The sequence below is a fragment of the Hirundo rustica genome, chromosome Z, assembly GCF_015227805.2.
Source record: "Hirundo rustica isolate bHirRus1 chromosome Z, bHirRus1.pri.v3, whole genome shotgun sequence".
NCBI classification, from domain to species: Eukaryota; Metazoa; Chordata; class Aves; order Passeriformes; family Hirundinidae; genus Hirundo; species Hirundo rustica.
The window spans coordinates 7,423,620-7,446,879 of NC_053488.1; the positions used below are offsets into that span (position 1 = coordinate 7,423,620).

The following is a 23,260-nucleotide window of genomic DNA, read 5'->3' on the forward strand; positions in this document are numbered from 1 at the left end:
AAATACAAGTTTTAATTTCCTTTTAATGCTTTAGAAAAAAACCCCAGTTCTCTTTGTTAGTTCAGATATACTAGCTGTTTCATGCATGTTTTCCTCTTTGAGCAGTCTGTTCTATGAAAAACTATGCTATGTTGTGAGATTTTCAGTCAGCTCAAACAAACTTGTCACTGGGGTTTCAGTTGGTTAAGTGCAGCACTTTAAGGCACTTGCCTTAAAGAATTGCATCAATCCAATTCTAGGGTAGCTTCATTTCTGCAATTGTACGTTCTCTTTTCCCATTTCAGGTTTGTTTCACATAGTAGCTAGGATGGGCATGCCTGTTTTGTAGCATACTTGTGCTTAGTGAAGTAATTGTGTCATTAAGTGTTAGTATTTGAACTTTGTAGAAATTTATCTTGTAATCATAAGTCAAAGTTTGTGAAGTAGAGGAATTACACAGTGTCTCTCTCTAGGAGACAGAATCAACAGAGAGTTCCAGATGATGCCAAACGGCAGCGGATTCATTCGCATGATTCTGACACAGCTGTAGTTAACCAAGCAGTGCCTTTACCAGAAGAACGTAGATGCTCATTCCCAGCCTCAATTTCGGCTCAGTCTCCAGGGTTGCGCGCGCGTGGCTCACCAGCCTTAGTCGGATGTGTCCCTCCGTTGCAAGATACTTTGTTTCCAGATGCTACAGAAAGCAGGCTCCCTGTTGCCAATGACAAGGTAATGGTTTTCTGTGCCTGTGCTTTACTTCTGTCTTCTGGCCAGGCAGAATCCAGAGACGCTGTGGGAGACCACAGACATTTCTGCCAGGGTTTTTGACAGTATCATGGATATCTGTTGGTAAGCTGCCATTAGAAGTACCAGTGCAAGTAAGTATACCTGCCTCTCTGGTTCCGTATCACCTCCTTGTCTGTGCTTGGGTTTGAAGAGTTTTATGGGGGCAGGGGAAGTCAGGGTATTGTTGTTTCCTTGTGTTGTTTACATCCTAATGTCAGGAAACCTACATGCCTGCTCTAGAAAGTAAATTTTTGAGAAACAGTCCACTTCTCACACAATATAAGAAGGGGAGAATCCTGACTTAAAAAAACCCCACTGTAATAATATGAGAGAAGCCCATTCTGAGTAAATGCAGTATTTAGCCTGTAAAGATGTTCACTACCTCTTTTCAAGAAAGCATAAAAGTTACTGTCATAGCTGTTCTGGAATATAGAAGAGAACGGAGTGTAGTTTAGAACTGTTTCTTGTTCTCTACCCACATGACAGAAGGGTTTTGGTATTTTTAGTGTAAATATACCTGTTGATTATAGAGTGTAACAGTGTTGTGAAAGGAGAACAATCAATACTTCCTTCCAACAAAGATCTGACTTCTTTAATAGTTCACGTGGGATAAAAAAAGAAAGCTAATTTAAATCAGGTTTTTAATGATTTTTTTCTCCCTCTTACTGGTAGGCAAACTGTTGACGTTAAAGTCAGCAGAAGATATGTCTGGTCATTAACTACTTATTCCCTGAAATGCTGCATATACTGATGATGTAAAAATTATTTTCTTTGGTTTGACATTTTATAACGAATGGAGCAAATTTAAATTTAAAAACTTACCAGAAATTTCTTTCAGGAACTATTAATTGTGAATTTAAGTGCAGTAAAACTCTAGAAAATAGAGCATGTAATGTGAAATGGTGCTGGGTTTTGCATTAAAAAACCCAACATGGGTTTAATGTAATTGCATCTCGGACAGGAAGGATTGTTCACTTTGTTGTACCTTTACTTTTTGTATGTATGTGTCCAGTTAAGTCAACAGGTTTTGGAGTTGTTTCAAGCATGTCGGCAACAGGCCTCTGATTTGGACAGAAAAGAGCTCTGCAGAACGGAACTCCAGAGAGAAATTCAACTTATCTTTCCACGTACGTTTTGGTTTTGATTACTTAATATCACTTTGCATGTTCTTCACGTTTGTGACCCTTCCTTCCTCTTAAACTGTAATATTTCACATCATGTTAATTTTTTGTTACTATTCTATTACAGAGAGCAGACTATTTTTGGTTGGGTCCTCACTGAATGGATTTGGCACTCGTACCAGTGATGGTGATTTGTGCCTGGTGGTTAAAGAAGATCCAGTAAGTAATTTAAAACATACATAGTTAAAATAAAGTCTGTTTTCATGTGTGTGCTGTTAAAAGGCTGGATCCTGGAATGATTTAAAAAATGCTCAGATTTTTTTGATTTAATAACGTAGTTTTATGCTCATAAGAGCTACAAACTGTGCAGATAAGAATTCAACCCTATCAGGCTAACAAAACTTTTTTTTTTTAAGCTTTACCGTCAATTCATATGTGAAAAAATACAGCAAAAGGGAAGCAGATGACTAGAATGAGGAAGAAGACTTTAGAGAACGCTTTTAGATGCAGAAACAACTTCTAATAAGTAAAATTTCTTATTATTTAGATTCATAGTTAACAATTTTAGTGACCAGGCATAAAAATGTATTTAGTATCTCTAAATATTTTTAGTGAGAAAAGATGTTATGGGTAGAAATTAGGTTAACAGGAATGATATCTAAAGAAATTTAAATGGACCATAATCTTGAAAGATTTTAAGTATCATTTAAATAGAAAAAGAGGACATTTTTGTGTAAGTGGGGCTAGGTTTTCATCTAGGTCTGTGATTTTTGAATGTCTGATAATCGCTTTGCATATTGCATGTGGATTGCTCTGTCTGGCATTTACTGGGAGGAATATGTACGTGGTCTGTAGAACGTGTTGGGGTACATGTTCTTGTATTATTCTTAGAACTAATTTCGTTCTGAAAGCAAAGTGTGCTTACTTTGAACATTTAAATGAGAGATACCAAATTTTTTCATTAATTGTAATACCACATTTCAGGTGAATCAGAAGACTGAAGCAAGACGTATACTCAGCTTAGTCCAAAAAGTCTTCAGTACTAAACTTTGTAAGTTACCGTCTTAAGTGAGGTGGTAAGATTATTGGCTGTTCTGGAAGAACAGTTGATGCTCAGCTGCAATTGATGTATGTAATTGGGTCTTCTCTAGGTTCTAATCATAGTACTCTTTGAAGAAAAATTATTATAAATATTTAGTAATATTACTTGATGCTGATGAATGGTAATTAGAAAAACGACAATTTTTCTTGAAAACTAGTGGAGTTCAATAATGGGTAATATCTCAGATGACTTTTGAGTTGTGGAACACAATGAGAAGGGAGTAGATTTCTGTTTGTGATACCTCTGTTAGTGAACCCTTGCTAATATCTTAGACAGTCTCTTCCTGGGCAAATTCTTAAGAATTTGTAAAATAAGATGTCACTCATAGTAGACTGTGTAGAATTTTTTTTTTTTTCTTTTGAGAAGTAATTAACTTATGTGCCTAATGAAGAAAGTAATAAACATTGACAATACCAGCACATACAGATTAAACATGTCAGTTCATAGTTTCTGTAGCTTATTGTTTAGACTCCCTTCAGATTAAGAATTCACATGAGCAGTTCTTGACTTCAATGTAAAAACCTTCTACTTCAAAGAAGCTTTTTTATTATCCTTTGAATTACAAAATACCCTTATAAAATAATAAGACATTTACTGATATCAATGACTTTATCACCCTGCTTCCCAGACTTGTGATAGATTCTTTGATGCTGCTCCTTATTCTCGGTTTTTGTTTCCGAGATTCAGGTGGTTTTAGAGTCTTTTTGCCTTCTGCAAAGCTCTGAGCCAGACACAAGAAAGAGACGGAGTCTTTAGGTTCTGATTTTCAAGGTTGAGCACTTTGTTTATTGTGTCTTATCTTGGAATTCTCTCAGTGCCCAACAACGGCCTGTGCAGCTGCTCAGGCATCTGGTGACTCCTCCCGCACTGGGCTGTCGCTGTCTTTTATACTAATTGTTACGTGTTCTTTATTTATCATTATTTGCCAATACCTATCACTTACACTAAACAGGTCATCTCTACTTTGACCCAATCTCTTTAAACTACTTTGTGCCACCGTCACTGCAGAAAATGGAGTGAGGGAAGAAGAAAGAAGAAGCAGAAGGCAATGCCCCAAATCCTCCATCTTGCTTCCGTTCACTTCAATACTAAAAACCCAAACCTACTGTTTCCTCACCCTGTGATAAGCTAAACTACTATCTTTCACACTCTGGTGGCTTGCAATCCTTCCCGGAGTGCAGGAAGCCTTTCCCATGGACTGAGATCAAAGCCAATGTCCCTCTGAGCTCTGTGCCAGGGTCCCAGCCCCCCCTGTCCAGGTCTCTGACCCTCCAGGGCAGCCAAAGGAATGCCCTGGACTCCAACACCTTATAGACATGCTCTGAACACTCCTGCAATGCTAAAAGGAACAAATCATAAATTTAAATGCAGACGTCAACATTTCTTAATTGGCAAACATGCATACAAGATTTTAACAGCTCATGTGGAAGAAAGACTTGATACATTCATTGCTGAATAGGCATCTGATATTTAATGCTTATCACTACTGATTATTGACATTTGCAGAAGTCTGAAACTTAATCTGGGTTTGCCTGTGGTGTGGCTCTCTCCAGTGCTTTCTGATAGCACACTGATACAACAGGTGTGTTTTCAGGGGTCAGGAAGCTTCTAAATGGGCTTTTTCAAGAGCTCTTGTTCTGTGACAAGATGTTAGACAAAATAAAGTTTATTTACCAGTATCATGTGCAAGTGATCCCCAAAAGTATTAGTGCCTTTGCCCATTTTTGATGCTTTTGTAATTCTCTGATAACCTTGCAAGTGTATTTGGTCAGCTTGATTTACTCAAAATATTCTATGGAAGGTAAGGCAGGACAAAGCACTGCTGAGATTACCACTCCTGTCAGATGCTCTTAGTTGTGGTATGTAGACCTCTTATGTCATCTCTTCAGAATCTTAACATTGATCTGGCATTAATTCCTGTACCTAGCAATCTGGCTTGGGTGTGTATGGATATTTTGTGAATAGAACTAACAGACAAAAGTTGTTTGAAGACCAAACGGCTTTGGCATGTGGGTCTTTCCTCTTAGATTTAGCCAATTTACAAGTTGTAGCTGAACTATGCCAAGGTTTAGTACTTCTGGAACAAGAGGTATCCTGGTTGCAGGTGAGATAGATATTTTTCTTCTTAGTACCTGGTACAGTGCTGTGGTTGGGATTTAATATAGGAATAATGTTGGTAACATACTGAAGTTTCAGTTGTTGCTCGGTAATGCTTACTATAAATGAAGGACAGCCAGTATACCTACAATGTATGAAGCTGCTTCTCAAGTTTTGTGCCGCCTTGTTAGCATGTATGATACAATCGTTTTATTTCAAGGTAATACCTCTTTGACAATATTAGTTTAAGTATTTCTTTCAGTTTCGTATCAGTCCCTTTCACTATTTGTTTTGTCTGCAAAACATCCCTTATCCTTCATACAGAGTTGAATGTGATTGTTATATTAGGAGGTTTGGGAAGTGAATTCAGAATTTGTATAAGCTCTAGCTTATTTCAGTTTCAGGTTTGTAAAATGTAACAAGTGTGAGCAAGGAATTTTAGTCCGTCAGATTCTAAATCTTATAGCATAAGCTCTTCTGTGTTGTCATTCTGCATCTAAAATACCAACTGAAATGAAAATGTGTTCTGTTCTTGAATAGTCTAATCACAGAGAAAAGTGGGAGAAAGTTGCTGATATTTTATTCATTGTTTTTGTGGGGCATGTTAGTCTTAAAGGTATGTATTGTGTTTCTCATAGGGAAGAGAGATGTAGGGATCAAATATATAATCCACATCAAAGATTAGCTGATCACATGTAACTTCATGGCTTATTTGTTCAGATACCTGGAAATGTGTTTTTTTACAAGATTGGCTGGCATTCCCAGAAGTGTGTGCTGAAGTCAGTATCTTTAGAAATGTGAAGCATTAATTTGGGGTGATAACTGAAGAGGTTATATCTAAACCACTGAGAGTAAATGTCAGACTGATTCCTCACGTCAGATTCATCTGTGTGGGATGCATTTGAAAAACACCTTGATAGTATTAGGTTGACAAGTGTTTACTATCTGCATAGGTAACAAAGAGCTCATTTTCCCTTAGATTTACAAAGAGATACAGTAGCATGAGACTAGGGTATCAGAGTGCAATCTGCCTAATGGAGGTCTAGTGAGAAATGTGTAACAGCTGGAACAAGCGTTTGAACTGAATTGAATGACTTTGAAGGACTGTGCAGAATGTTTAGTGAATTCCAAAAAATCAGCAGTTATTTCATCCTGTGGTGGGTTGTACCTTCCTAGATTCTTCATGAATGTGGATTTGGACTTCTGCGTTGTCCAGTTTCTCCTTCTATAGTATAACCAAATCAATGAGAGTAGGCTACATGCCCAGAATGTTTAAGATCTTTTTGTCATATACCATGTTTTGGATTAATATTCTGTACAATTGCTTAATCTTTCATTTTGTAAAAGAAGAGGGGGAATTAAGTTCTTCAGTCTGAAATTCTGCATAAATAAGTTATATATGAACCAGTGCTTAGTCTTCTTTGAAGCCATTATATTCTTTTTTTGCTAAGCTGAAGTGGTGTTCATGACCTTTTCTTAGACATGCCTTAAACTGCAGAGCAGCTGTATAGATTTCTTTTCACATGTTTTGGTGTAGCTTTCATGATCACACAGTCAGTTTACTAAGGCACTTATTCAACTACTATGTAATTCAGAATTGCACATCCTGTATTTGTGACTGTTTCTTCCCCTGTATATACAAGGTACAATATAGATTCCATTAACATCTAGCATCATTGGTCTGAGCCAAGAAAGAGGATATCAGCAGAAAGTTACTGCCTTCTAATTTCCTCTTATCTCTTCTATCTTCCTCCTTGCTTTTTACCACCCTGTGCAACAGATTGGGATTAGGTTTTGGGCTGTATCTTTTTTTCTTAACCAACTAATTTGACACAAGCATCCATCAAGGGTAGGGAGGCATCTTTAGACAAGGATGTGTTTGGAAGTGGATTGTCACTAGAATGAGTTCAGTTAACTTCTGAAGAGCATTGGGAAGGGTGATAGTGAGGAAAGTTGAATTGCTGTGGTGTACAGATAGACATCCACTGTTGCCTACTATGTATTAGTGCATTGGGAATCTTTGTCTTAAATTTGTTAATGAAAGGAGAGAAGGCAGAGAGTTTTGCATGCTTTAGACCATCACTTTAAAACTGTTCTGGGATGCTGGAGGGGAGATGCCTGGATGTGTCTGAAGGCAGCGAGAAGGAGGGGATGCTTGTGCTAATTAGCAGACAGTGAACATGAATTGAAGTTGTTCATTTAAGATTCTCCCTTTAACATCAGTGAATTAGTAAGATTATCTTTTATTCTGGGTGCCAGTCTATGTGTTGCTTAGGCTTGTGCAATGCATTAAAATCCAGATAAAAGATTGCCTCTGATCAAGTCTGTATGAACATGCATATCCACAAAACAGTTTCAGAAAGTCTCAAAAAAAAAATAGAAGAAAGAAGTTTGTTTTAATTGAGTATTGTACAGCAGTGTTCCACTAAATCTCAATTTTTCATCCAAAAGCAATGGAGATGATTCTGTTTAATGAAGGTGGCTATTCAGCTGATAGAAGTACCTTGCTGCTTTTTCTGGAGGGAAAGAAAAAATCAGATTTTATTCAAGGTTATTTTTAGTCTGTAGTACTTGTACTGTGCATTCTTATTTATGCTAATCTGAGGTTAATTTATAGAAACAATGCGAAAATGTATGATGTTGGATATGGACAAATTCAAGTGGTCCTAGATTTGACAACAGAAATAATCACTATAATCATGCCTTTGGCCCAAATTCATGTCATGTAACCTACAGGCTCTACTTTTCTTTCTTTTCCATTACTTTCTTGGGTGCAGTATTTATTCAGGATTGTGGGAAACTACTGAATATAGGCTGAGGTACCATGAAGTCTAGGGAGATCACAACATAGCTGATGCAACAGTTCTGGGGACCTGAGTGTGGAGGGTGCATTTGGTGGCTCGACATGAGTGGCTGAGTTTTGTATCTGTGTTTGGATGGTCTGGCATTGAGCCTGTATGTCTGTGCTGTGTAGGCAGTCATCTGATAATAGTCATCAACGTGGATTTATTGCATGTCGTGCCACTATTAAAGCAAAAGACAGATAAAGCTTATCTTATCTTTGGTAGAAAGCATTGTCCTGTTTTCAGTAGCATTTCCTGGTATGTACTTAATCATTCAAATGAACAGTTTTGAAAACAAGTTTTAAACCTATCATTAGCCCATCCTGGTCAGATATGTTCTTGCTCCTTTATTTTTGTACCTTAATTTCAACTATTCAGGATTTGTATTACAAGTACTGTTCCATGAAAGCATTGTAGTACTACATTCCTTATGTTCAAATTTCTGGAATATATTTCCCTTGGAAAAGTCTTCTACTCTATATTCTACTTACTTCTCTCTAATGTTTAGTGTGTGGGGTGTTTCACCCGCTTTCCTAGGTTGGTTTTTTTTGCTACAGTTGCTAAAAGTTACCTAGTTTAGCTCGACCCTGCTAAATTTAATACGCTGCTATTTGCTATAAATCAGTCAATAAGATTCTGTTACAGGATCTTTTATTAAGATCTGCATCTTGCATGGAACTTAATTACATATTTTTCTCCCTTTCAGCAAGCTACATTGAGCGACCTCAGCTGATCAGAGCAAAAGTGCCAATAGTGAAATTCAGGGATAAAGTCAGGCAAGTATTCTGTTCAGCTTAATTTTTTAGACTTTGACATGGGAAAGTATTCTCTATGCATGCTGCCCTTAGGAGTAGTCCCAGGGTTATATGTGTTTATTTGTGTGGTGCTGTTGTAGAGCTAGCCTGCAGTGGCAGTCAGCTTACTGCTCTGACCATCTGAAGCACTCTCGTGGTTGAGATGCTATTCGGTTCCTGTGATGCTAATTAAAAGCAGTACATCACATATTTCTGTGGGTTATTTGTACGTAGTGGACTCCAAGTTAAAAAATGGTTTGACAGAAAAAGAGTGGTAGGAAGAAAATTGTTGTGAAATATAATTTTGCTTGCTGTGCAGACATATTGATCTGTGCAAACAACACTGAAACAGACTAGTTCGTGGTGATATTTTCTTGGATACTTTGTATATGCATTTTGAATACATGAGAATAATTTAGAGAGATGTACTAGGACAGATAATGATCTTTTTCTTATTGTGTAAAAGTATTTGATAGAGGAAAAAGTCATGCAAACACTGAAATATGTTGGCAGCTCATATCTTCTTGTGTTGATTGGCTTAATTTTGTAACACTGATATGTATCAGTTTCCTTTAGTAACAGTTTCACCCTTCTTTTTAAATTGTACTTCGAACAACCTTAATGTAGCTGTGTTAACCTGTCTATATGGTTCTAAAATTTTGCAAACTTCTCTCTGTCTTTTAAAAACAAATAAACATACTTTTCTGGTCTCTCTCTATGAAAGCATATCACAACATGTTTTTATCATGATTTACCTTTATCATGTCTAGGTTCCTGCCCTGATAAAACTAAATCTGTCATGTTTACAATTTGAACATCATTTTAACCATTTGTTCCATCTGAGATTATATACACTTGTTGGGGGTTTTGCTTTATGCTTTTTCCTTCATTTACACCCAATCCCATATTTACTTGAGTATAATTGCCTACTTTCTTTTAAAAATTTGAATGTTTTTTACTTTCTCTTCTAGCAGCACCAAAATCTGTTTCTTCCATGCTTCCTGAAAGTATGGTACTTGTCAGGCTAAAATTTGTGTTATTTGGAATAGCTACATATAGCAATGCTAGTCTTTTCGTATATAAATGAAATGATAAAATCCTGGTGCAAATATTGATTGAATTGTGGGATTATAGCAAGAATATATTTTTTCCCAATTTAAAATAAGAACATAAACTTTAAAAAGAAACCTTTAATATGGAACTGCATGAAAGTGATTTTATGAGAAGATTGAAGTGTTTTTGTAAGCACTTATAGTCCACAGTACAGTCACTTCCAAAAAATAAGTAATGATAATTATATAACTTACAGATAGGATTTAAAGAACTCTTTATTTCCCACTAAATCAAAGTATGGTCTTCTAAGACTAGAAGCGGTACATTATATTTTTGCACAGTAAAAACCAGTACTGTTCAGCATTTGGTTTTCTGTATCACTTTTGTGGAAGAGAGGAGTGGTGGGGAATGTCATCATTTTGGGTTGGACTTTTTTTGATTGTAGTTAATTTTTGTTTTGTTTTCTGTTTTTGCCGTTTTCTTTCTCTTACATGACCTGTCACCTCCATCCACATTTTGTCTTTTTATTTAAGCATTTGTCTCTTTCCAGTCTCTTACTGGCCTCTTGTCTTTTGTAGGCTCAGATGTACAAAAAATGCATACTCATGCATTTTTTTCACAGAGGTCTTGAAAAAGGGATTGGATATCCTGTACCCAGGGCACTAAGCCTGTCTTTGCCAAATTTGGAAACGAAACATTACAAGCTTCCTGTGAAAGCTATTTTTTTGATGCCCAGCTGTCAGGAGAAGGTGGTTGAATTCAGTGGGTGTTATCTCTGTATCTGGAGATGCACGCTCTAGTGTGTATATTTCAGTAACTGAAAAATATATATATTTCATATGTAACTGAAATTGGCTGTTTCCCCTTACTTTGATTCAGTGAATGAGAAAGCATTCACTTTGTATTTGTTCTCTTTTATAACCTTTAAACTTGGGAGTTTATAGTGCTGTAAAAGTAAGAGAAGATCCACTGCACTTAAAGACTTACCATCTTTTTTTTGTAGTCTTTCCCAGGAAATTATTCTAATGCTGGTTCTGCTTCCGAACAAGCCTTTGATCAATTATCAAAATCTTTATCCTACAGAAGATACAAAAACTTCCTCTTCTGCAACAGTTAGTGTGCAGATGATTGTTTTTCTCTCCTTTAGTTCTTTTTAGTAGAACTTGAATCCAAGCAGTACAAAACCTTTTTCACTGGCCACTGTTTCAACAGCTATTAAACATGCACAGTGAACATACAATAGAACTTGCTTCAATTAGCATCTGGTAAATTGTCTTCTTGTCAGTTTGGATTAATTGGAATTACACATGCAATCTGACATTTTTAATTATATTTGCACATGCAGTTAATATTCTCATGGATGTTCACACTTATATTTACAACTGTGACGTGGTAGCTGAGGCTTGTTTATTTCCAGTACCATTATGTACTATGTTCTTAAGACATATCAAAAGTTATGCTTGATATGCATATCAAGCATATGCATATCTGGTTCAAAATCATGCAGTAGTTTTGATGCAAAGAATGTTTTGATGTAAAAAGCATTTTAAAAATCTAAAAAATTTAAAATGTTCAAAATAGATAAAAAATTTCTTCAGGCATCAAATTATTGTCTGTTACCAAATTTAATGAATTTCAAGTCCATGCTCCCCTTATATAGTTAAGAAAATCCAAAGAAGTATTTGGGTGAATAAATGCTACGTGAATGAAACCTGTGCACGTTAAATGGAAATAGCTGTATATTACAGATAGCTCCTTCTTTGTCTAATAATAGCTCTTCTTTTTGCAAGTTAGTGTTGATATGGCTTATTAACCATGAATGGAATATCGTATCTTGAGTTCTGTGAGTAGATAGGCTCTATATGCAGTAGGAAATTCAAACTTGGGGGCCTGTTGTGTTGTAAATAGAGCTGTTAGTGCTTGTTTGCCTTATTTAATCTTAAGAGAATGAAAAGTATCAAAACAGTTTTATTGCAAAACATGCAGTGTTTATTCAGAACTAGTTTTATTCCGAAGTACTTATTCCCTTACTGTCATTGCAGAATTGATTCTTATCTTCTGACCCCTTCCATTCTCTTTCTCAGTTCATCGGCCTGATTTCCTAAACTAATACCTCAGAGAATCCTTGCTGGTATTAAAAGTTACCTGTAATAAATCATGTAGTACAAGTGTAGTTGGGAGAAAGATTTGGTGAAAATTTAAAAAGATATTGTAAGTTGTCCAAAAGAGTAAATTTGTATCTACATGTATTCTTCATATAAAACAACAATTACATTTTTATAACGAGGGAGTTCGAGTGTATAAGTGTCTCAGGTGCTGTAAACAAAACTACAGGAATCATGGCATTTAAAATTCTGAAGAAAGTTTCTAGGGCTTTATATGAAAATTATATTTCTCCATATCTGTCATAAAGTAGGTAGTAAACATTCAGAAATTGAATACAATGATGGTTGATTTTTTTTTTTCCTCCCTAACAGCAATGTGGATTTCGACTTGAACGTAAACAATGTGATAGGTATAAGAAATACATTCCTTCTGAGAACCTATGCATTCAGTAAGTTTTTATTGTATTTTCTTATTTCTTTAAACTGTGCTTTTAGTATTTGGTATTAATATGCTATGAAAAATTAATAATTACTATATATACATAATTTCCTACTTAGCTACATTAAGTAGCTCTAAGATAAGTTCTGGGTTTTTATTCTAAATACATGGAGAAAACAGCTAGGTATGGTTTTACTTGAATATTATAATATTCAGAAGATAACAAAGATTCTTTGTATTAAGGTCCACATATTTACTACAAGGGCTACTTCAGGTATTTTGCAGATAATTAGATCATGATAGTAATGGTTATCTAGTGCTATAATCTCCAGCTTCTTTTATTTCCTTACAGCCAATGACAGTATGGATGTCTGATAGCCAGCTATGTCTGTATGCTGTTGCAGAGTCTTTCCTTGGACAATCCAAAATACTGCTTCAGTATTTACTAATCCCAAATCAAAATTGGTTTGTGTCTGCTCAGGAGTTTGCATTTTAGGGAGAGATTGTGACACAGCCTTGTGAAAAGAAAGTAATAACTACAGGTAAACTAGGGGGTTTTTTTCATAACATGGCAATGTCATTTGGTAGATAAGTACATAAAGGAGTGTGCCTCAGCCTTTTTCTTCTAGGACATTTGCATTTGTTTCTTTACCACCTTTTTCAGTTCTTGCATAAAGGAATTTCTTTCTATTTAGGGTAGGCAGTTGCGAATAGAAGCTACCTTCACTAGTTAATTTTTACTAATATTTCAGTCAGAGTTTGTGTTCCATATTAGATGTTACTGAGAGAGTCTACAATTTGTCCTGGATCAGTTGGTTAACTGTGATTTCTTCATACATTCAGGAAGGTGTATGACTGGAAAAGGATTTGCTTCCAAGTTTAAAAATATTAGAAAGTAATCATTATCATTTATGATTGCGGATGAGCAGTCACTTCACCAAGTCTATTGTTGATATATTTGCTTGTAGCTTCTGTCACAGATTATCTTTACTCTTGTCAGAAAATCACTGCAGGGCAGACAAGTCCAGATATGAAGAGTGGTGGAAGCAGGCCTAGTATCCCATTTCCCTTCTATTCTACTGTGGTGCTCACTTTCATAAGGCCAGCAAAATTAACTTAGTGTTTCCTGGTGAAGGCTAAATGATATTTTCTTGAGATCAAGGAGTGAGTTAGTAGCGAAGGGAGATTTGTGATTGAAAATGTATTATCTTCTTAATGTTCTGGACCTTCCTAAAGTCAGACTATAGCATACAGCTTGTCTGTCTTGTCTTCCTTGGACCAGAAAACTCAGGTGACATAAAGCACACAAAACTAAATGGAGGCTTTTATCAGTCTCTCTCCATGCTTTTATATGAGCAGGGTGGATAGCCTTATATGTATTATCCTGCTCACTTTAATGTATAGTTGAAGGGCTTGAACCTGCACAGGCGGTAAATACTATCAAATTACCTCTAATGTGGAAGATGTATTAGTCTGTTTTCCATTGGAACAAATTAGATGCTCAGGCAAACAAGAGACCAAGTATCTTAGTGAACATAATAAAAAAGCTAAAACTACAAAAATTTCTGTGGATGCTCTTCTATCTGTTTTAAAGTTAACACTCCGATGTTGGTGTATGAGTGCTCTAGAAAACATGGAGGGTGATGAGGCTAGGTAACACAAAATGTCTACAGAAAATACGCATAGATTAGACAGAGCTAGAAGGCAGTGTGTGCTGTTGTGTTACCAGCATTTGTTGAAGGGAGCATGTCTGTGATTAATCAGCAATTTTTGCTAGATATTTTTAAGTTAGTGGAAGCTGGACTTTTTAGCTTTGTGCAAATAACATTACTGAGCATTTTCTTGAGGGGTTAGCTTGTGTCGAAGTATCAGACAAAGTCACTGGCCATATTGCACACTAGCTTTGTTATATACTAATTACAGACAGAATTTAACATCTCAAAATGAGGTCAACTGAAAAAAGATCTTTTCTACTGTGACACAAAATAACAATGTTTAAAACTAGAACCTATTTGCATTTTTCTCCGATGAAAAAAATTCTATTCCAATTAATGCATCTTCATGTGGTGTCTGGACCGTACTTTTATGGCATCTCACAATTAGTGTACTAAATTTTCTTTTTAGTTCAATCACTGGTGAGCAATGTCAGGAATAAGGTGGTTAGTGATAAGGAGTTTGGTTGTTTCCAAAAGGTCTTCTAGATCTAGTAAGACATTCATTCTGAGAAGAGTACCACTTACATGGGCATGTGTGCTGAACCACTCTGAACCTGTGAGAAAACCATGCTTGATAGTTTTACAGAATAACGGAGAGCACCCCAACTGGTGCAGTTGTAGGATGTCTTTTGTGCTCATGTCCTGATAAGCAGAATACATAACCTTGTATTTTGATGTCAGGTTAGAAAAGATGCTCCAGAATGTATAAGCTTTTAAGGCCATTGTATGGCACTTGACTGAATGGATGATCTGCTTCTGCATGCCTGCAAATAAGAAAGTATGCTGCAGAGTTCCAGGAGTTTCTGGTGAATGATGTCTACTTGCAATAGATCAATACCTTAATTAGAAGGTTATCTATATTCACCAGAAATCCAGAAGATCATATGTGGAATATCTCTGTATTTAAGTCTTTCCTTATGCATATGTATATGTATATGCATTAATTTAAAGAGATGTGGTATCTAACATGTCATCTACATAAAAAGTTATTGAGGACAAGGCAAATTTAAAAGTTATGTTTGTATGCAGGGGTTACTGCTCTTATGTATCCTGATGTAAACTTAAGAATCTGCTGTGTCCTCCAGCTACAAGAATTCTTTTTCCTGCCTTCAAAGTTTGTATAGCCTAAATGGAAAAATGACATAGGGTCTGCCTTGGCAGCATGTTACTTCAGGGAAAATTAGTACAGTGAACTGGAGAGACCTTGGAAGTAGAAAGGGATGCTTTGCAAGTTTCCTGGTATATCTCTTGTAATGTGTCTGAGGATCTTACTACTCAAAAAGACGTTTTCAAATGCAAATACTTTGTTTTGATTTTTTAGGGTGGATAGTAATTGTAGAAAAACCAAGTAAACGCTATAAAATGCCTTCAGAAGGTAATTTTAGAATACAAAACTACAAAAATGTTGATCAAGTAAGAGTAAATATTGATTAATTGCCATCTATTAAATGTCCTTTTCTGAGATGTGTTTATTTTACTTGCAGTTGAGAATCGAGTTCGTCCATTAGTACTTGTTGTTAAGAAGTGGGCAAGTTTTCATGAGATAAACGATGCCAGTCGTGGTACTTTAAACAGCTATAGTCTTGTGTTGATGGTTTTGCACTATTTACAGAGTAAGTATTTTTTACATGTTAAAACTGTCCCTTTTAAGTTCATAGTCGTGTAGTTTTCCTCTTTAATAAAAAACAAGTAGTAGTCATCTTCTACACAGAAAAATTTAAAAGTAAAGCCAGTTTACTCCATTTCCTTAGTGTTGCATTTGTCTTTAACAAGTGGATCTGTTCTTCGGAGGCAGAGTTACCAGCTTTAAAAAGGTCTGAAAAAAACCCATGTACCTGCAGGATACAGTGTAGCTATAAAATAAACTCAGGTACTAGTTCACAAAAATGCAGAGGACGTTTGCTGTAGTCATCTCTGGCAGCTGCCACAGATGTCTAGGAAAGGGGAAAAAAGGGTTCAAATAATCCTTTTCATGCATAACTGATCAGTCAGATGTTTTAGGAATATCAACAGTCCACAAACCAAAGAGGAGCCTTCTACCTGTGCTTCCTCAGCCTTTTCTGTGGGGAAAAAAAAAAAAGGCATGAAAAAAAAGCACATGCGGTGTGGTACTGTACACTGTTCATGCATCTAAGCAGCAGATTTTTAGGTTCTGATGTTTTATTCATGCAGATTTTAAGCTTTTTTTTTTTCCCCCCTGCTATATGCATGTGATGTTCCTGAAAATAGCCTGTGTCTTAGAACTTCTAATAGTGTTCTTGTGATGACACTGTGGAGGGAAAAAAGGAAAACCTTTCTTTTGCACTAGTGTCCCTGCCTTCACTAGGCAAATTTCTTTTCTATACTACTTAATAATTTCCATATTCTTGTATTAACATGGATGTCTTTGGACCCAAGTTTAGTGTGGCTTGAGTTTATTTTGTAGATACATCAGTTTCTTGTACATGAACTTTCTTCCAGATAATATGTCTAACTAATTTGAACAGTAAGAAAAGGAAACTCATAGGGCAAATGCTAATGATAAGTGGTAATTTTTCCCCTCCCATCCATTCTCTTATTAATGTTTACCAAAGCATACACACCTAGATACAATACCCTGATTGATTGTATTGCTCAGATTTTGTAACCTTTTAATTTAGTGCAGTAGAGAACTGTAAGGTATCCAAGATGTTGCAGAAACATGGACACCCATAAACAAAATAAAGATGTTATTGAAGCAGGTGTAATAATTTTCTTAGCAGTCCTAATCGTATATTCTACTCTTTGGAGATACCCCAAGCACCTTCTGAGAATTCTGTTCTGATTCTTAGTCCCTATGGAAAAAGGATTCTGTAACATCTCTTCACCTGTAAGACCTTATTGAAGGGTGAACTAAGTCCCAAGTCCAAGACCTATGTACTGAATTTATTTATTATTTTCCCTAGTGAATGATGTAGACCAGTTTCTTAGACCGTACTGAAGACATGTTGTTAAAGCTTTAGTTTGAGGAGTCCTCTGACAGTTCCACAGCTGCTTGATTAGGATGTGAATACTTTTGGATCTTGGTCCATCTATAGGACCACCTAATCTGGGTGGGTTTGTTTGTTTTCTTTTTTTTTTTTTTTTTTTTTTTTTTTTTTTTTTTTTTTTTTTTTTTCTTTCTTTTCCTTTTCCTTTTTTTTTTTTTTTTTTTTGGTCTGTAATAGATATAGTTTAATAGATGCACTCCTAATCCATGGTTTTCATAAAAGTGAAAATGACCAAAATTTAGATAATTTTGAGTTTGTTAGTATTGATAATGACTGCGTCATCTTCATAACCTGTTTGCCATTTAGCAGACCAGCTAACGCTATTAGACTGTATTTATGTATTTTATCAGGATTTTGCTAGCCATGCCTACTAAGTGTGTTGACCATTTTTTTAATAGGTTACATTTGGAGACTCAGTGTGTAATGCTTGGCAGCTGAAAAACATGTTCTCTTGCAGTAACTGTAGACTCGTTCATAGAATTTTATTAGATGTAAGGAAAAAATACATGAGTGAAGCTCTAATTTTTCATTTAGGAATCTAGATGATTTTCCTATAACCATGAATTAATATGAATTTCATAAATAACGCTGTACCCCGATGCTACAGAATTTTTCATGCCTTTTGCTTGTCTTGGTAAGACCTTTCATTAGCTGAATAAAGTTCCTATAGTACTGTATAGTATGAAATATAGTAATAGAAATGTTTGCTGGATCACTTATGTTATAAAATGCATGAAAGTGAAGTTCTTGACAAATGTTTTTAAGATAGAATTGCAATGCAACTCTTTGATGTTGATTGACTCCTGTGAATTACATGAATCACAGCAACTTTAAACTTTTTTTTATAGCCTTACCTGAGCCCATCGTTCCGTGCCTCCAAAAAAATTACCCAGTAAGTGTTTCTTTTGGATATACTACATGATATATGTGTGTGACCCTGCTTATCTAAGTATATGAATTCTTAACTATCTTTAATGGATTAAGTTGAATTAATAGTCTGTGGGTCAGGTCATTGATATGCTCAGCCTAAGTGTGAAAGAGATTATTTGATCATAATTTCTTTTTTATAATTTCTTTAATCAGAATTCTGTTATGTATGGGGAGATTTGAAATACACTTAGAAGAAAGTGCTGATGTAAACCACTGACCTAATTGTTTTTATGCTGGCCTGGAAATATCCCTGTGTCAGCTTTAACTTTCTGGTTCCTGTTTCTTAATGTGTTAAGTAATGCTTTTTCATCCAGCTCTGGTGCTTTAGAATTCCATACCCTTCCAACAGCTGTTGAGTTGCCTAATATTTTCATGTGCAGAAAGTGAGTGATATATGTTTCCTAAGAAAAATTGAGACATCACAAAATTTGACTTCAGCTCAAAATAGAACACCTTTTTGGAATTTTGCTATTGTCGTCAGATCATACTCTGTTCATTTCTGGAGAGCTCAATGAATCAGTATGCTTTAATCCCTCCTGAATTAGAAGTGTTATTAATGAAATTTAATCTAAGAAAAATTATCTAGAAACAAAAACTGCCCTCCTAAATATTTGTCTGCACACAAAAGTGCTGTTGCTGAATAGTTCTGTGCTGTAGTTTATTTACAAGAATTCCTTGGTTACTTCCTCCTTACCTGTCTTCATATGTGTCACTTAATTTTTTTTTTTTTAATTTATAGTTAACATAGTTTGGTATTCCTGTCTATATATGAGGGGTTTTAAATTGGTCGCTGACGATTGTGCCGAGCTAGTATCAGAAAGCCATTCTGTCTTTTGCCTGTATTTCCCAGAAGGCTGAAATGAGAATATTTAATCATGTTGAACATCAGGGAGAAAATACTGTGGTGTCAGCCATTTTGGATAATTAAGATAATTGAGATGCAGAAGAAAGCATTGAGCAGTAATTCACTGCAGTTTTATTTCTGTGTTGTAAATCTGCTTAGGGATACCTGTACTATATTTTTATGGTCTTTATATTTTCCTGTGATTTTTTTAATGTTATTCTATACCTTCTAGTTTTTTTCATTGGGAGTGCCGAAAAGCCTTTGAAACTATTTCTCATTTCTTGTTCACTTAGTTTTAGCTGATAGGTTTTTGAATTGCTAGAGTTGCTAATTGAATTTCCTTAAGGCTTGTGCGTTGTAGTGTTCTAAGTTTTGTGTAGCATGTTATTTAGAGGAAAGTATTTACAACTGGCAACTTTTGACTCTTCTGTATTTATAATGCAGACATTTATTTGTCATATTCGAACTGTGTAGAGGCCTTTAGAACACTATACAAATATTAATGCCTTCAATCATTAAAGGAAATGTATACAGTACCTTAAGCTGAAAAATCTAATTAATCTAAATGCAAAGTTTTATCTTGTGTTGTGTGAAAATGGTACATCACTTGCAGGTGAGCACTGTTGTAAGAACTGCAATTTTGCCCTCTTCTGATATAGATTATATTTGGTTTTGTTGTTCTTTGTTAGTTATTTTATATTTGGAGAATTAACAAAATATTCTAGAATTGCTAACAAAATTAAAAGAATATTTTATACATGCTTACAACAAGACCAAATTGCAAGTATTTTTTGATCTACTGTCTCCATTAGGAATATAATTAAATGTTTAAAAATTATGAAACATAAAATTTCTGAATATTGATATTTCAAAGGAATCTAAAATGAAAAATACAGCAAAACAATTTTGGTCTTGTGGCTCACAGTAACAATTAAAAAGCACAGGCAAATTGCAGTATCAAAAGAAACCATATTTTTTCTTTTGATTTTAGCTGGTCAGAGTTGTGTCTCTGTACAAAAATTACAGAAACATACTGCATCTTCCCTATATACACCTACCCACAGTTTTTCAGAATCAAATCTGGAGCCTGAAAATACTTCTGTTTACCTGAAGGAAACTGCTTGTCTTAAATTGTTGGTACCATATAGGAGAGACATGCTTACATTATGGAGGAAACAAAAAGCAGACTCTGTGTCTCAGTGTACCCTCATTGCAAATGCGAAGGGTGAGAAGTCCTGGAAAGCTACCAGATTTGCCCATTTTTGCATTCTATTGTCATGGGGGAGTTTCCAGCTGGCATCAAGCTGATGTGTTTTGCAACCACTACATCAGAGGGAGTATTAGACCACATCAAATATGGGGTTTTGTTCTGGCACTTCCCTTGCTCCTTAGCCAGGTAAGGTAGATGACAATAGCCCACCAAGTGTGTTCATCAGTTTTGAAGTCTATGTAGTACGTACTTCCATGTCAGGACTTGATGGATAAGCTCTAGAGAACCTGTGGTGGCTTAAACCATTATGGCTGGTAAATACTGCTCTCACTGGCACTCAGAAGGAAACTTGTGCCTGACTCTCCACTGTTCAAGAAGTTTAGTGTATTAGCTGAAGTCAGGATGAAATTGGGTTTCAATAAGTGCTCTCGATGGTGAACTTCAAGGACTCCAGCATGAGCACAGCTTTGTTTCTGCTGCCTCAGCTATATGTCATGTCTTGGGAAGGGTGGGGCAGATGGTTGGATGGTCCTTAATGTGGGAGTCAGCCCTTGGAAAGACACACTTTGTGTGCAACACTGAGTTGCACTTTTAAAAAGTAAAAACATGAATTAATACTAATTTGTAGGGCTGGGGAAAAAGATATTTTATGTGTGTGAATATACAAAAATGTCAAGACGTTATGCTGCTGTTACTACTAAATTTTTTGAACAAAGTATCTTGTATATTCAGAGTTAAACTCATACGTCAGGATACTCAAATATAAATTTTATTTTTTATGCACACTTGTGTTCTTTTCCAGTGTGTAAGGTGGAATGAGTATACCTAAAGGTGGAATGAGTATACCTAAAAGCAGTATATAGCTTGAATATGAAGCTTGTTGCTGAATCCTGGTGTTTCTTGAGAAATCAGCCAGTCAAGGTCAAGATTAGTGATCCAGCAAAAAAGGAAAAAGAATTTTGGGTCCCTTTTTGGGAACTTTTAAAATAGTGGAGAACTCATTTATATTTGTTGCTCAATCAGATCCTGAATCTAATTTCTGTCTCTTAAGGTGGCTTGAGGCCAAGACACAGTAAGGGAAATAGGGACTAGTTTTAATAGCAGCTGAATCTTTTGCCTTCTAGAGCAAGTTAAGAAAAGAAAATGTACCTTGAAGGGTGCTTTGTAATTCTGTTTTTTTAGCAACCTCTCCTATTTGCAGAATCTATAAGCTGTACCTTGTTTTGTTTGTCTAGTTATTCCCTGAGTCCCTCTAGTGGGAAGGAAAATACTGTTATCCTTATTTTCAGCAGGTGAATGAAGATGAAGCTAGGGGATTATCATGGGTTGTCTATGGCAAAACAGAAAAAGGTGTCTAGGTATCCGCTAGCTGGTCTAGTTCGTGTTCACTGGACGCTGAATGATTGCTTTGTTAGGAAATGACCTTAAATTACATTGTTGGTAATTGAATTATTGAATGTTGGCATATCTTGATAGTAGTCTTCACTAAATCTTGCCAGTTTTAAGTAGCAATTAATTTGGTTTTCCATGTAAAACTTTTAATATGGTAATAGCAACTTCTTACATAACAAATTTTCCGTATTTCAGAAAGATGAAACACTGGGTTTTGTCTTCTCTCTGGGGTGATCAGCAACCAGCAGTACTTAAAAAAATAAATCTGCTTACAGTATCACAAACATGTGATTAGTACATTGCTTTAGTTACTGTTAATAGGTCTTATTTTCTTCCAGAAAAGTAATATCAGTTAGGCCTTCTATGTTGCAGTATTCAGTTGTCTTTTTAAGAGCAGGTGCATAACCACTAAACCAAGTAAATGAGAATTACTTATATGTGTCTCTTAAACTAGATGGTTGGGCCTTTTAATCATTAGCTGCTATAGGCTGTAACCTGTGTTTTTACTAGAGCATTTATCTAGAATAATATGCATGTATTTTCTTGAAAGCAAAACCTTTCTGAGTAAGAAAAACTTTGATTTGTCTGATATCTTATTGTCTGCCAGTAAAAAAATAGCTTGTTTTAATGAAAAATAATAAAATAAAGTCTAACTTTTTAGATGCTGAGGATATCAACCTCACTGTGATGGCAGAATTTTCTTGCAGTTGAGAAGTTCTCAGGCATTTAAATATTCAAAGTGTAAAAAAATTAATCTTGTTCTCCTTCCTCCTGCCTCCAAATACTTACTAGTAGTCTTAGTAGACGTGTTTTCATTTCATTGCACTTTTGTTTTGTATTTTTGTAGGTCAGTGGCCCGTTTTCTTCTTCCTTTCCCCTCCTTCTTTGTATGTTTCTTCATCAGCTGGTGTATATATATCAGCTAATTCTACATTCAATTGTTCTGTCTCTTCCTTAGCTTTTTGCTAATTCTACATTCAATTGTTCTGTCTCTTCCTTAGCTTTTTGTGGAGATGAGCAAGGAGTGACTTTCACTGTGGTATCTTTCTGATTAACTTTAGGGTTAAAACTGTATTTACTATGTGGCATTGGAACAACTGTTCCCTTTTTGGATCTTTGTATACTGCATATCTGCTTTTTATGTCTGCGTTTTCATTGTTTTGGTGTCTTCTGATGAACTATAAGCTGTTAAATTCTGAGCTTCACTAACTAAAATAATGTTTTATATATAACATTATATCATATGAGATCAACTATTGAAACTTTTTATCTCTAGAAGAATGAATGGCCTTTTTTCCCCAAAAGATGTTGCACAAGGTTCCAGGAAGTTGTGCTGGAGCTGGCAGAAAGAGGATGAGAATTTCAAACTTTCCAGTCCTATTGGTTTTATCATTTAACAATGCTTTTCTCAGAGGAAGCACTACCAGCTGCGGACATGGAAATAATACTATACTATGTGGTACTTCTAGTGCTACTCTAGTACTATAAGGTTTGGATCATGTCTGATACTACTCTTAAAAATAAAAAATTAATGAATAGGGAGGGGAAAGGAGATACAATAATGAGTGAACAGGTTCTTAAATTTACATAAATGTGTGTCTTTATGTGAATGTAATGTTTGCTCCTATGTATCTTGAGTTAATTTTCAGTAAAATACACAACATTGCTGTAAAACAGTGTTAAAACCAGGTATTAGGAAGTTACAAAAATTATTGCTGTAGCAAGAGGTGATATGTTTACTTCTATGTACCCCAGTTCATCAGCAGAACCTGAAGGATGCTGTGGACATTGAAACGGCAGGGCAGTTCTAAACCCATGTGTATTTAGTCTTTTATATATTCC

The 23,260-nt window shown here is 35.5% G+C and overlaps 1 protein-coding gene across 4 annotated transcripts in view; it reads left to right on the top strand.

The window, feature by feature from the left end:
* TENT2 (terminal nucleotidyltransferase 2) overlaps window positions 1-23,260 on the top strand; it is a 44,973-nt gene that overhangs the window by 3,262 nt on the left and 18,451 nt on the right. For all 4 annotated transcript variants that reach the window (XM_040090217.2, XM_040090219.2, XM_040090220.2 and 1 more), the window contains exons 4-11: window positions 453-708; window positions 1,778-1,892; window positions 2,014-2,105; window positions 2,871-2,937; window positions 8,635-8,704; window positions 12,253-12,329; window positions 15,519-15,647; window positions 17,891-17,934. In XM_040090217.2, coding sequence (XP_039946151.1) covers window positions 453-708; window positions 1,778-1,892; window positions 2,014-2,105; window positions 2,871-2,937; window positions 8,635-8,704; window positions 12,253-12,329; window positions 15,519-15,647; window positions 17,891-17,934 — 850 coding nt within the window. The remainder of the gene's footprint in view (window positions 1-452; window positions 709-1,777; window positions 1,893-2,013; window positions 2,106-2,870; window positions 2,938-8,634; window positions 8,705-12,252; window positions 12,330-15,518; window positions 15,648-17,890; window positions 17,935-23,260) is intronic.